Source organism: Crotalus tigris, unplaced genomic scaffold (genome assembly GCF_016545835.1).
Source record: "Crotalus tigris isolate CLP2741 ecotype Arizona unplaced genomic scaffold, ASM1654583v1 scf7180000018030.5226217, whole genome shotgun sequence".
Classification (NCBI taxonomy): Eukaryota; Metazoa; Chordata; class Lepidosauria; order Squamata; family Viperidae; genus Crotalus; species Crotalus tigris.
Genome location: NW_024096786.1, coordinates 3358179 through 3373556, shown reverse-complemented (window position 1 = coordinate 3373556; position 15378 = coordinate 3358179). Strand labels below are relative to the sequence as shown.

At 37.1% G+C, this 15378-nt stretch overlaps 1 protein-coding gene across 3 annotated transcripts in view; it reads right to left on the bottom strand.

Moving 5' to 3' along the window:
• Nucleotides 1-7276, bottom strand: part of STXBP5 (syntaxin binding protein 5) — a 110039-nt gene extending 102763 nt beyond the window's left edge. For 2 of the 3 annotated variants that reach the window (XM_039346870.1, XM_039346871.1), the window contains exons 1-2: nucleotides 5904-7274; nucleotides 4562-4659 (exon numbers count right to left, since the gene is read on the bottom strand). In XM_039346870.1, coding sequence (XP_039202804.1) covers nucleotides 4562-4659; nucleotides 5904-6056 — 251 coding nt within the window. In that variant the 5' untranslated portion in view covers nucleotides 6057-7274. Of the gene's footprint in view, nucleotides 1-4561; nucleotides 4660-5903 lie in introns of all 3 variants that reach the window. The other variant, XM_039346869.1, reaches the window with a different exon arrangement.
• Nucleotides 7277-15378: the final 8102 nt, after the last annotated feature.

Here is a 15378-nt window from a genome sequence, read left to right as displayed (position 1 = left end):
AGATTTCTACTGAAAGTTCTATGGATGAAGCAATCAAGCTTCAGTTGAGAAACAGAACTGCGATTTTTACAAGTAACTAACAAGACAATAAAAGTCCTGGCATATATTCATGAAGCTTAAGTATGCAGGAAACTGCAGATGAAATATCTAATATCTAATATTCCTAACAATTATAAAGTATACTCTATTAGAGGCTTTACACAAATAATGTTATAACAGGAATTAACAAAGATGAACTGTAAACTGTAAACGCAAAACTTGAAATGTTTAGCCAGAAATTTAAAGCTAAGATTCTGCATATGAGTGAATGGTTTTTAGAATTAACTGAATAAACTCCAAAATTTAGATACAATATGGACATTGGAGACAAATTAAAAATGGACAACTTTCTAGAATGATGTAGACCTCTTTGTGCAACAATAGCATTACTGATGCTATTTGCATCCATTATGAATTTGCTTCTCTTTTTATGACTGAAATGTCATTTTGAAAAATGTACAGTGAATTTTTAAATAAAATAAAGAAATCACCTAATAATTTAGTAACATGCCCAACTAACAGTACCTGGTATTATCTAATTTATAAAACTGAATTCCCCAAATATATTATTTTATGCTTATGATAATAGATAACTATCAAAAGTATGTTTTGTGTATTTTGTGAGATTTGTTAGTTCTTTAAGTCAATAGATGCATCATAATTTTATTTTTCTACAGCTTGAAAAAACTGGAGTGCTAATAGAAACAAACCCCTCAGTACATTTAAGAATTAAGCAAAAACAGAATCTGAATTCTGGATGAATCTGACTCAGTCACTCCAGTGGTTTCAAAATAGTTCTTTTTGTTGTTGTTGTTCAGTCAGATCTAATTCTCTAAGACTGCCTGGACTATTCCCTGCAGTTTTCTTGGCAAGTTTTTTTTTTTAAGAAATGGTTTGCCATTGCCTTCTTCCTAGGGCTGAAAAAAAGTAACTGGCCCAAGGTCATTCAGCTGGTTTTGTGCCCAAATGTAGGATTAGAACTCACAATTTCCCGGTTTCTAGCCTTATGCCTTAATAATTATACCAATTATATCTATCTAAAGTAAAATACAATTCTCCTAGTTAAGATTCTACTGTGAGATATTGTTCAATGCTATGGGTCATCAGAAATTAAAAACACCTTATGGGTTTTTGAAATCATGCAAGATTTTAATTTATTAAGGTTACATTTTTGCAGATCCCACCTGAAACATTCCTGTGGCATTACTTGCCAATCCCTAAGTCAACTGATTCAAATTGATCAACTGTTCAGAGAAGGAAAACTCAAGAAGTTACTAGGCTGCAGCTTATAGGGGGCTTATGAGAATATTAATCTTGACAGGAGGGACATTGTTATCGATAACTGCTTGAAAATGAATAGCTACAGAAAAGAAATCTTTTGAAAATATGCTGTAATAATAAAGAATTATTAAAACAAATAGAAATGTAGAAAGAGAGCTGAATGGTAGCTAGTCTGTGGTATCCAAAAATCAGAAGAACTAATAAAATTTCAACTAATAAATTTTGTTAAAAAGCATGTGAACTAAGCTTGCTTAATTAGATGCCGTGGAGTAGCTAGATTTGCAAGGTCTACGAAGCCCAATATTCCAGCTATGGTGGTTCCATGTGTTTGAAATGGAGCGGCAGTTGAAGTTGCCTGCTTTCTGTACTTTGAGAACCTAGCCACTCTGTAGCATCTAATGAAGGACACTAAGTTCGTAAAATCATGTACCTCTTAATAAAATGTCTTTCGATGGCCACAGTGTCCCAGAACCATGTGATCACCTTCTGCAACATTCTGACAAACTAAGTCCATAGAGAAGCCAGATTCACTTAACAACCTCAGAACTAATCTGTCCATCCTCCCCTCCATCCAATCAGAATTGATGAAGCTTCTTAGATGAGAAGTGAAACGTCTTCTTTACGGAAAAAACAAAGTCCAGTTGCCTTTTGAAAAAGTACCTTTATGACTTAACAACTTCATTACTAAGTTAACAACTGCAGAGGTTAACTTAACTACTGTGGCAAGAAAGGTCATAAAATGGGGCAAAACTCACTTAACAATTATCTTGTTTAGCAACAGAAATTGGGCTTAATTGTGATTGTAAGTCAAGGACTACTTCTATGTATATTGTTGGGTACAGTTTGTTGAACCCAGTAATACCAGGACCCTTAAAAGAGCCAGATTTGAAACCTCTTTTTCATGTAAAGAAGCAGTTATTTAAGGAACAAGGAAACAACAATATAATTGTATACATATTATTAATATAATTGTATACCTAGGATCTTTAAAATAGAGATGAAGTTGACTAGTCTGATGAAGGTTGATAAAACTAAAAATTTGTTTAAGAGGAATGGATAAACATTTATACACAGAACAGTAAAAGTAGATTTCACTGTACATTTTACTAAATATTTAAAAGAAACTAGAAAAAAGCTTTCAGCAGTGTATAAAATTTAGAAATTTCACTGTAGTTTCCATAGTGAACAAAGCAAGCTGTGTTTATGCAGCAAACCTTTCCAGAAATTGCTATTTATGGTACCACTGGTCTCAATAAGTACGTATTCCAGGAATCTGAAATATAGGGCAGTAGTCTCCTTTAGCATCTATGTGTGATTGACAAGTACAAAACCCTATTCCTAGACTTCAACCACCTATTAAGGTATCTCCATGCCTTTTTTTTTGCACAGGGAAAGTAAAAAAAAACCACACACACAACCTTATCATTCCAAATCCAGGATTTTTTCTGACTTAACTATATTTTACTACAAATTACAAGCCATCTAATTATCACATTCCAATTCTGCAAATATGCTGCAACTAAGGGGCTAGAGAACATGGTAAAAGATAGAAAACCACGCTAATAATCTTAATTCTACTATTCATTATATAGGAAGATTTGAAAAGCATGCCAAGCTACTTGTCCCAGGATTTTTCTACAATTAGTGTAGCTATTTTATATTTTTCAATTCTTACTTGCAGCATCGGTAGCATAGGCACAACCATTAAAACTGCACATATCCATTGATGTCAATGACGCTTTCTAGTCTTCTAATTTAGTTTTATCCAATGTCTCCATATTTGAAAACTTTCAACATAAAACTGTGTTCCAGAATGCAATGGTTCATCTCTTATCCAACTGGTTATTTTGCTATAATTTCTTCAACAAATGATTTACGCTGGCTCCTATGCATCTTCACTTGTTTCTACAGTATTAGCAGTGTCAAGAAAAGAATCTTTCACCAAGGGGTTACACTGCTTATTTTACTCCACAGGGAATGTAAGCCTCCACAACTGCTCTACTCTCAACGAGGGCAGGTCAATATATGGAAACCAATTTCAAATGCTCAGTATTTTTCTAAAGAGCCATACTTTATAGTCCAGCAAATTAGCAGCACGTATTCTTCTCTTTAAGCAACTGCTAGAGTTGAGAAGGAATTGCCATGTATAATGCAGACAGAAAGATGTTTAGTTTGTAAGCAGAAAAACATTAAGTATTGAAGGCACAGATTGCATCCAACCTTTCTTTTAAATTCTTTGACTATATTAACACTTCACTGCAAGTACTTTTTGTTGTAATTGATAAAAAGACCAATACTTCCATCCCTACCATCATTAGTTTTTTTAAAAATGGGATAGGTATCTTAATAAAATCAGCATTAACATCTTAATTAAATTAAAATTGTAACACATTTTAATAAATTACAATAGCTTTTGTAATTTAAGATGTTGCCACAGCAGAAGAAGTCATTAAAAGGTAAAGTCTCTTGGTAACTTCATAGATAGGTCCATGCAATTTTCTTGGCAAGAATACAGAAGCAGTTACTGTTTCTTTAGTCCATTCCCAAATGAATTGCTTTTGTTTACCTTAAACTTCTATTTAAAAAAACACCATCACTTATTAACTATGTACCTAGATCATCTACACAAGCCAACAATTCCTTTATATCTCAAAAGGTTTTCCAAAGGAGAATATATTGTTAGTGCTTAATATACATCCATTCCTTATCTATTAATAAACATTAAATGTTATCACTGCTACCAACAAAACCATGTATTGGCTCAATTTTGGTTCTCTCTAATTGAGTTATGAAATAATCTTAAACTCTATCATGTTCTAAACTTGAAAGCCACACAAAAATTACTTCATTTACCATTCATTAAACAACAACAAAAACATTTTACTTATCAAAACATTTTAACTAACAGAACCCAGTGGTACATTTCTAATTCACGTTTTAAGGTACTAGGTTACAAGACAAAGCTCCCTAACAATCCTAATTCAGGTTTTTAGTTTACAACATGGAAAATAATGACTCTGCTTTAATAATCAATAAAAGTTATCAACTCGTAACAGTAAAAATAACCAAATGTTTTCCAGGATGTCTTATACTTCCAATACAAAGAAACAACTTTTTTGTCTCCCCCATTCAAATGCATACCTGATTTGCAGAGTGCTTTGTCACAGTAACTCCAAGATTAAATAGAACACAAGGGCAGCCTTCTTAAGTATTTTCTTTTAAAAACATAACAAAAGGATACAGCCTTAAAGCGCCAGTTTGTGTTCCAATAGCAAGTATCTTCTGAACAGGATCAAAAGCCAAGGCTGAAGGCTGATAGGGGAAACCATGGCGTACAGTCTGTCAAGTCAAGGTAGTGAAGCAATGGCGATTCAGGCAACCAAAGAAAAATAGAAAGCCAATGTTTTAGGAAGAAATGACTTCATTTTGTGTACCAAAGATTTTTTTTTAACTGGGGGGGGGAATAGATTAGAATGCATTTGAATCTTACTGAACATAGGGATAACAAAATGAAGCCTTTGCTTAAATACCCATAGATAAGTTTATCATTCACTTTTCACTTTACTACATTTTAGAAACTCTTGCAAAAATTAAACTGTATTATAATCTGAGACAGAGAAATTTGATGATGCAGCCATTCCTGTAAATTAAGTGTTCACAAATTATTAAGACAGCTCTATGGAGAACTATCTCTATTTCTCTAAAGGCCTTAAATTATACGGAAGTTTTTTAAAAAAACACACAAGACACTTCTGCATTTAATACATTACAATGGCCACCAACGCTCCTCCTTTTTATTTTTAACAACTAGAGATGTACTTAACCTCATTGTGTGTGGGGTAATGTGCAAACAGCACAGGCAGGTACAATCAAAATGTTTTGTATCTTAAGGATCAATCCTAACCCATTATTTAGATAAAGTATTCAATTATTCAATCTACAAGCCAAACTACAGCAGTTTAGGCCACAGGTGTCTAAAGGTGGAGATGAACATCCACTTCCTTTTGTTTCAATTTGGCACAGCTGGTGAATTAATCTGCTGCATCACCGTTTTGGAATTTAGACTCCAAGTGCATTTACTGCATCCCATCTGAGAAGTAATATCTCTTCCTATTAGTATTACTTCTTCCTCCATTCCCAAATTGAAGAAATATTGCCTCTATATTTAGAGAACCACATTTACTGAAGCCTGTTAAAATCCCCGTGTTGCTGGTAATGCAGAGCCTTTAGTACTCTGTCCTCTGATCGCATCAGAGTGGCATTTTAATTGTGTTCAACAGTGAAGCACACATTTAGAGGCTTCCCTCCAAGCATCTTAGATATACATGTACATATCTGCGGCTTAAAATTCAAGTGATAAATAGCCATCAGGGAAAGATGCTCGTCAATAAAAGCTGAGGGTCCCTCATAACGTCATCCTCGCGGTTGCTCTTCTTCCCCCACCCACAAATTAAAAAAAAAAAATGAAACTGACAGCTTTAAAAGCATCGGAGTCCAGAGTCTGCAGAACCCATCATGGCTACATCATCCTCTGCTTCTCCCCCCCCCCCCACCACTTCTTTCCAACCGGCTGCAGCATTCACCTTGCAGAGCTGGAAGTGCTCGGACTGGAGGGTCTCCTGGATGTCGTTCTCCCGGGTGGCAGACTGCTGCTGCTGCGAGGAGGAGGAAGCTGAAGAGGAGGACGACGAGCCCGCCAGGCCGTCCAACACTTTTCTGATGTTAAATTTCCTCATGGTCTCTCCGGCGGCGCACCCTTTTCTTCTTCCTCCCCCTCCTCCTCCCCCTCTCCACCCCCCTCTTGCCGTGGCTCCTACTCCCGCCCGACCACACACCTCATCCAGACGAGCGGAGGAAGGGAGGAAGAAGCAGGCGGGCAGAGCAAAGGGAGGGGGAAGCAAAAGGAAGGGCGCTTCGAAGTCTCCGCTTTCCCCTTCGGCTTTGCCTTCATCCAACCATTATCTCCCACCCTCGGTCTGGGCGCAGGGCGGGAAAGCAGACGCGAGGGGAAACGGGTTGCTCAAAGCAGGCGCGGACGAAGGGGCAGAGCAGTCACCCTTATCAGCTGAGGGAGGGAGTGGACCTGACCAAGGAAGAGGAAAGCACCGAACAGGAAGAGAAAGGAAGGAAGGAGCGCACGAAGTAAATAAATCTAGCGGCGAGATTAACGTAGTAGCGCGGCGGCTCCTTTCTGCTGCTCGCCACGCCAGCGCGCTTACACGCACACTCAGGCGAGCAGCTCGCCCTCTGGCAGACGGCTTTGCCCCGACTCCCACTCAGGGCGCCCTCTAGGCTCCGGGAAGGCCGCTCCGACCGCCTTTCGCAGGCTGCCCTTTGCCTGCGCCTCCTTTCCTGTTCAAACCCTAATCCCCGGCCCTTTTTTGCACCGATTCTCCTCACCCACTCCTCCCGCTCTTTGCTACTACTGCTGCGCGACGAGGGGAGCCCGAGCCTCCTCTGCCCGTCCCCTCCCTCCTTCCTCGTGCGGCTGCGAGCCCAGAAGTGACAGCAACGACCGCCTCAACTTCCCACCCCTTTTTCCCTTAAGAGGAGTAGAAGCGGCTGTCCATCATCTCGCCGGGTGCCCACCACAGTTTCTCTCCCCGGCACAGCTGTAAATTCCCGCCGCCCGGTGACTGCGCGCGCTGGCTGGCTGGCTGTCCGTCCGTCCGTCCGCCCTGCCTCGCCGGCAACGCTGCCCCTCAGCGTGACTCCTGCTCCGGGAGTGTCGCCAGCGGCGTTTCGCGGGGACTTTGGTGCCGCCGGCTGTCACACGCCCCCACAACCATCCTCCTGCAAAGGCTATGCCGGCAGCTGCTGCTGTTGCTGCCGCCTCCTCCTCCTCGCTTGACAACACAAAAAGGAGACCCCACCGTGAAGCGGCGGCACAGCACCGTCTTCCTCCTTCCACACCAGCCCTGTGGTAGCTATCGCTGTTGTCTCCTTAAACTGCTGGTAGTGGCAAAGCAGAAGGGGCCGAGGCGGAGCATGCGCGGTCCAAGGCCTTCCTGCAAGCACCCGGATGTTGCCGTCTTTTCTAGTTATGTGTGTGTGCGTGTTGAGGGGGGGGGGGGCGTCCCAACGGCCTTCCTAGTAAGGCGTGCAGAGGGGTTCGGGGCATTGGTCTGTGAACGTCCGGGCTGGGGGACTAAAGCCCTTTGGATGCAGCCGCCTGCGCGCCGGCTTAAGCGCGGATTGAAAGCGCTGAGCGGGCGAGGGAAAGTCTCTGGCCCCTTCCTGGAGAGGCTGCAAGGGACTGCAGCCCAGCTCCCGCCGTGCCTCAAGGAAGCGCGGTGGGATTTGCGTCAGAGTAAAAGAAAAGGGTCGTCGGAGGGCAATCCTTTCGCGAGATTCCCGCCGACCACCGCTCGGCCGTGCTGCTTCAGAGCATTCTGGTCCGCGTCCGCCCGACGCCAAGGATGCAGGCACGGAGGCTGGTGATGGGCTGGAGGGGGATCCCTGCTGTTGTGCAAGGCGGCAGTAGGGATGTCCCAGGTGAAGACGGAGCGCCAGAGCGCCTCCGTTCATGTAGAGGTAGTAAGACGGAAATTCTGCTTTCTTTAAAAGTTGAAGCGCTCCCAAGAGATGACTTGGATGATGTTCCCGTGGGGACAAACGATTAAAGAGACGACATGGTTCGCTTTTTTGTTTACTTCTTTGAAGTCCTGAAAGAAATGAGGCAGCTGTACTGCAGGAAGCAGTGGGGGATAAAGGATGGTGCTGATGCTGGTCCAAAGCTTTTTCATTGATGGAGCAGTAAAAGCGAAGTAAGAGGCAAGAGTTGGACGGACCAGTCATGCACAGGAATGACCTCAGTTCAAAATGCCTATAGCCACCGACCCTATGCTTTCCAGAGGGACATTATATATTTTTAGATCTGAGAGGTTCGTTCCTGCTTTCCATTAATTAAAAAAAAAAACTAAACAGGAGATAGGTTTTCTCTTCAGATTTCTGTGATGTAGCTTAGCAATGCCCTCAAGCTTCTGGAGAAATTATTGGATCAGTTTAAGGCCAATTTATATGGAAACTGTTGTGTTTGAACATAATGTTATGAATGATTATCCCATCATATCTAAATGGTCTTTTAAATCAAAAGCAAATGCAAAGTGTAAAATAAAATAGGAAAGAAATAAATTGCAATCAATAAAACTAATTCAGAAACTTATTTTAATTGAAACAATTGTATTTGTTATCAAACTTTTAAAGGCCTCTATTATGTTTCAGACCCAGAAATTTAGCAGATATTATAAGTGATAATTAAGTCTTTAATCCTAGAGAGACTTACTCCAAGGTAAGTAAATGTAGTGTGCTTTGAGCATGATCGTGGCAGATTTAAACTTTGCAAGCCCAGCTAAAGTAAATATCCATAAGCATTGTTGGCTTTCTCTCTCTCACTCTGTTGTAGGTAGAAGGTATCTGAGCTGGTCAGCAGTCATTTTTCTTTTCTCAAAATTCTCTCCACAACTAAGTTAACTATTAAATTGTTACGTCTTATGAAACTGAATAAGCCAGGCCCATTTTACAACAAAATGGAATGGAATTAAAGGGACAATATATAGTATCTTGTAATCAGTAAGATTCTATTCCTACTCCTATATGCTTAGCTTGTCATGAGAGAGATGATTATTCAGTCTCTTGAACATCAAAGCAAAGAATATGTGAAGTTAGATCCTATTTATATTGATTGCTGCAAAACTGACTTAAAAAGCATTAATCTCTTACTCTTGGAGATACTGTCCTTCTTTTCCTTCTCCCTCTGTGACATGATAGCAGTGTTCCAACATCTCAGGGGTTGCCACAAAGAAGAGGGAGTTGTTATTCTCCAAAGAACTTGAATGCACAACAAGAAGCAATGGATGGAAACTAATCAAGGAGAGAAGCAACCTAAACTAAGGAGAAATTTCCTATTAGAACAATTAATCAGTGAAACAACTTGCCTCCAGAAGTTGTGAATGCTCCAACGCTGGAAGTTTTTAAGAAGACATTTGACAAATTTGTCTGAAATGGTATAGGGTTTCCTCTTCAGCTGGGGGTTGGACTTGGAAGATGCATTTTAGAATTTTAAAAACTTAAGGCTTTTACATCAAAATCGACTGTTTTTTATATAAAACTAGGACTGGCCATACATAAATCATCAGTCTGCTGAACCAGTATTCCATTCTTGTGACAATCATGCAACATAAAATTATAAAAGAAAACAAATAAATGGTCATTTGTATTTTTTCTAAATAATTATGTCTAATTAGCCAACAACTTATAAAAATGACAAACCTTAACAGTATTTTAAAAACTACATCATTCTGAAATTTTATTTTATTGGCGTTTATATATTCATTTTATATAGTTGTAGGATTAAAGGAGCAAAAGATTCAAATTCAAAGAAAAAGCACGTCAGCATGTTGGAATGCTCATAAATCATTTATTGACAATTTCTTAAAGCAGCTGCATCTTTTCTCTGAACCTCTACAGCAGCTGCATCTTTGCTCTACAGCTGCAGCACAGTCCTGTGAAAATATATTTTCTAGATGCCAACTGGACTTGCTTATATACTCATGTTTGATCCAAACTATCTTTTCTCCTTTGAATATGAAATGCTATAAATTCTATAAGATAATAGCATTAATGTGCTCAGTTTTGGCAAGGAAATGCCTTTGGTGCCTATTGTTGTGGGTTTATGCTTTAGATTTTATACTGTTATTTTTATGCTTTAAATGTACAAGATTTGGAGAACATATTTTATCAAAATCTTGGAAATGTAAATAAATAAGCTAATAGTGGGTGTCTGTAGCTCCATATAAGAGTACACAAACTACATTATATAGTATGTAAACCTTGAGATATGTTTATATTATAGATATTAAACATAACATGTGCTATGAATATTTGGTCATACCTCAGTTATTGGAGCTTGGAACAACATGTTTTTGTTGATTTCTGCCCATGCCATTGCCAGTTTTTTTTAAAGAGGAGATTTATGTATCTAGCTTGTCCATAAATGAAATATATGGATATAGTAATAAATGAAAATAAATTTAATATGCTTCATGAAACACAAACCATGAAACACAAACCATTGCCATATGCAGCACTAGAAGGTGCTGCAACAAGGTTTTATATAATATCTATAATCAATATGTCATGAAAATGTCAAAAGCAGTATGCTCGTAACCATATTCTAAATATTATGTGCCTTGAAAAATTTAGAACAAGCCACTGCAGTGAAAGTAGAGTACTGTTACCTATATGAAGTATTAGAGTCTATGAGATTACACAAGAATTGTAGGCCTGTTCAGGATTATGTGGAAAGGGGACAACAAAGAAGGTTGGTATTGCTATGACAAGAACATCACTGCCAGAGTAGAAACACTGAAAGTTACTTCCTGGCACTGTGTAGAGAGAAAGAATTTGAGTATGATGCACTTTAGTGTTGTCCGACAAGCTGATAAGAATACTGTCAGTCACATATTTTTTTCTAAGGGGATTGCAGATGATAAGAGAAAAGCAGTGGTCACTTGACTAATCAACCAGTGACTGCAATTACAGTTGTGACAGCAAAAGCCATTCTGTTTGTCTTCAAATATACAGTATCGGTGTAGAGTCAAATGGCTACATCTATTCTGATTACTAATTGTCATCCACAACAATTTAAGGGAAGTGGCAGGACATAATTTCACACTTTTGGAAGTTTTGGTTTCTGAAATCAAGCCTACATTGGTCTTAAATTTTGTTCATGTTCTCTTGTGTATTTTAAAAGGACCGTGTTTCATTAAATCCCACATAACTCAAACAAACCTTTCATTCCAGGCCTATGGAAAGTTCTTGCAGATAATTGTTTCACTTTCTTCACTATAGAGATGGACGTTGATTTGAGAGACAGGGACAGATAGGCACGGAGAGAAGAAGGTGGCTGAGTGCCTGTTGCCAAAATGAGCCCAAAGGATGATTGGTCTTGGAGCATTCTAAGTCCATGTTAATTTTTCTTTTGGTTTCTACTTGGTTTGCATTTATATCACTCTGAACAGTTTTAGCATAGCCATGGTATATCTTATACCACCCTCACCTGAACATACAGTTGTTTTATAGCAGCTGTGTTCAGAGCAACATGGACTAGCTGATTTGGAACACAAATTTATGTTTCCTCTTTCTCTTTTCCCTTTAACTTGGTTTCCTTTTCAGTAAATTCCCTGAAATTTCTTTCTGGTCATTCTTGTAATTCTATCACTGTCCAAAGGACTAATTTATTTTTCTGCTTATGCAAATCTTCTTTTGGCCATTGCAAGGACATAATTAATTTCTTTCCTACAGTCTAAAAATGCACAGTACAGTTTCCTTTTGTTTCATCGAGTTGTCATTGCTGTTCTGTCTTCTATCACATATCAGCATTGGCCAGCTTGGAATTAATGAGGACAACTGCTTCCAAAGAATATCTGCTTCTTTTTCTTTTACTAGTAAAAGATGCCTGCATCTAGATATAATTTCATATTTTGTTTAACATACACTGTCCCTTTATCTTCACTGCAAATTTTCTGTAAGCTCACTATTTAGAAATAAGTAACAGTTGTCTTAATAACAGGTTATTCTTGTTTCATTCAGTAGACACTGTCAAATTAATGTGTTAGTTCTGCATATTGATACCTAGGCATATGAAGTCTCTTTGAACTCAAAGATGGACTGTTTTTTTTAGTAGGCAGGAGTAATGCATATATGTAATAAAATGGTATCTGTTTGCTAGGATGAAAGGATACACATACTGTAAATTAATTGAATTGAATTAAACTAAATTAAATTAAATCAATATTTAAATATATGTGTTATGGTTCCAGCTAATGAAACATTTCAAAGAATTTTCAGGCATTATTTTCCTAAAAGTTCTTGCTTTTGACAATATGCAGAATTGTCTACATGTAACAAAGAGAAAAAAGACCCGAATATATAAAGTGGCTTGAATCTACATTCCTTGGGCAATACTGCTTTTGCCTTTATCTTCTGTGAGATTTTTCAAAATTCTAATACTACTTGATCTTTTATGACCAACCAGATTAGCTAGAGTAATTAATGCCAGAGTAATACCACACTCTTCTAATCTGGACCATATCTAACTGAATTGTGGGTAATCATAGAGGCATTAGATAGTGTGGATAGTCATGACAATGGAACATTCTATGTATGCAGATTTGTAAATGTTGTAGATATTTTACCATGAGAAGGGATCTCTTGAAATGCTTAGGTATTCTTCTGATGAAATTTTGATTTTCTCTTCTCTTATTCTTCAACCAATTGTGTAAAGTGCATTAGTAATCAGATATAGTATATAGCATAATTATAATCTATATTATGATATGTTATTAGAACTGGCTCTTCATGAGGTAAATGAAAAGGTATAGTTAAATACAATATATATACTCCTACAAAGAAATGATTGAAAAGAAACTTCATTCAACAAGTCAGATAGCATTTTTTTAAAAATAGCTCTTTTAGCAAAAAGAGTACATACATTCATTTGAAACGTGAAGTAGATTCAATTGATATAAGCTTAGTATATGATATATAGACTCAAGAGAAACTCAGCATAGTGTATTCATACTCAGCAGATAATTGCACTTGGTGAAATTTATCTGAGTTTGCTAGCTGATCAAACACCCAAAGTTTTTGGGAGCATAGTGTTGAAAAAATCTAATAAAATTAAATAAGATTAGGTCAGGAATTAAGAGGATGTAAGCTAGATAGGACAGTTTTTTTTTTAAGTCCATACTATTCATAAGGAAACATGTTTGAATATATCTTTTAATCACCATGATGACAGACTAACCTGAATGAATCTTTATTCATATGTTGCACTGTGCTGTGATATAGTTTGCTTTCTTTGTATATTTTGTGAATCCAGCCTGTTTAAACCATAGAATATGGCTTAATATATTGTAAAAATATAAATAAACAGTAAGGATGTATAAAATAAACAAAAAAATAGTGAACAAATTAAGCATTTGAAAGAATTTCTTAATTCATTAAAGAACATGCATTTGTTCTCAAAATATAATCAGGGGGGTCAGATCATATTGAAGATTTCACTGTTTATTATATTTTAATCCCCATTACATAAGATTATAAAATTATCTGTGTATTTTCAAAGTTATTTCTGAGCTAGGAGGCCACAGAGAAGTTTAAATGTTCCCCAGAAAGCTCTAATGAATCTTACCCTGTTAGGTTTATTTTTTTAACTGATGTAATGTTTGGAGAATGAGATATAATATTTGATATTTATTTTCATCTAGAAAAATGTATATCTTGATTAGATTAGATGCAATGAAATACTGTAAACTGAATGATATGCCTTCCCCTCCAAAAATGGGAGGGAGAGATATAAAAGCTATATGGTGAAATCATTACTTTTTAATATTTCTAAATTACAATCATATATTTTGAAAACTTTTCAAAGTACCTTTAAACCCACAAATTGCAATATTTCCTCCTATAATTGTAGAACATTTTATTGATACTATCTTACAGCATTGCCATTTTACTTTATAGAGTATTTTTCTATAAGGCTTGTTACTAGTGTAATGTCACTACAACATTTATTAATGTATTACAATTTTGGGATTCCATCAGAACATGATTATCACTACTCTAGGATATGTACATTTTCTAGAAAGTATGCTCTGCAGTGGATGTATTCCTTCTAGTACGGTAATAATTATTGACTATTGTGATTAGCTATGTAATCAGTTGCTGTGAATATGACTTTGGAGGCAGTATTTTCCCCTCTTTTTCAGAAGCAATGAGAAAATGTCTGACATTTTAAAATCATTACTATGTTTTAATAGCATTTAACAACTCTTGTAGTCTTTGGAAGTGGTAGATGATCAGTTCATCCCATTGTTCTACTCAAGATTGATGTTTTGGGAATATTGATGGGTATGCACATCATATGCAATTTTAAATATGAGAAATTTCAAGGAGAATTTTTTATACTTGAGAAGAAAAGGTCAGGAGTTCCATACCTTCCCTAAATAATCTTTCCCTGGATGGAAGCTATAAACATGAGTAGTGATGCGTAACACTGCCATCCAAGGCAGTCAAGAAGAACTAAGATAACTATGCATCTGTCAGCAGGCAGATGGAATAACTTAATTACTTTGTTAATCCATGTATTGTTCTTGTTAATCTGTAATGCTATATTTGTTTATAACAACTATGCGTAGAAGATACAAACCTCATAATACTATAGCTATAAATTAAAGTTTTTATTATAATAATATTCTTAGTTGCCTTATGAAATCCTGTGATTAAGATAAGGAATAAAAATGTTACTGTATAGTGGTAAGCTTGTGCTTTTATAGCATTTTGGAGAAATCATGTATTCTTGCTGTGACTGCCCAAACTCTGTCCAGAGTCACTAAGCATACGATAAGTTTAAGGAAGTTTGTGCATAACATAAACAATGTTTCTCAACCTCAGCCACTTGAAGATGTGCAGACTTCAATTCCCAGAATTATGCAGCCAAATGGCCCAGGTTGAAAACTCTGGCATAAACAAAATTGATTAACGGGAGCAAGTGGGATGTCCAGCTTCTACTATCATATGTACATGTTTGGCATAAGGATCAATTTGGGGTTGTTTTTGTTCCACTGCCTGTTTTGTAACATTTCTATAGCTGCCCAACTCAACCAAGTGACTTTTCTTTTGAATGGTTCTGCTGTAAGGGATTTTATTTTTTCTTACAGCATGAGCAAAATTAGAAGATTCTTTCCACTATGAGCAAGTGATCAGATAACATATTCTCCAACCATAGAAGATGAAATTTTCTCAGAATTGCTCAGGTATATTGATATGACTCAAAGCAATATTAATCTTTCTTCAGATGTAGAATAGTCATATCAATTTACATAAAAAGTTTACAAAAAAGTTTACAAAAAAGCTGGGAGAGATCTTAGCTCTGAAACATGTTCTGAACATCAATAAATTCAAGTAGCCTAGTAGAGGAACAGATAAATCATATTTGAAAGATAATAATCTTTCCCTTTTTATGATGAAGAATACTAGGTATTAATTTTTTAA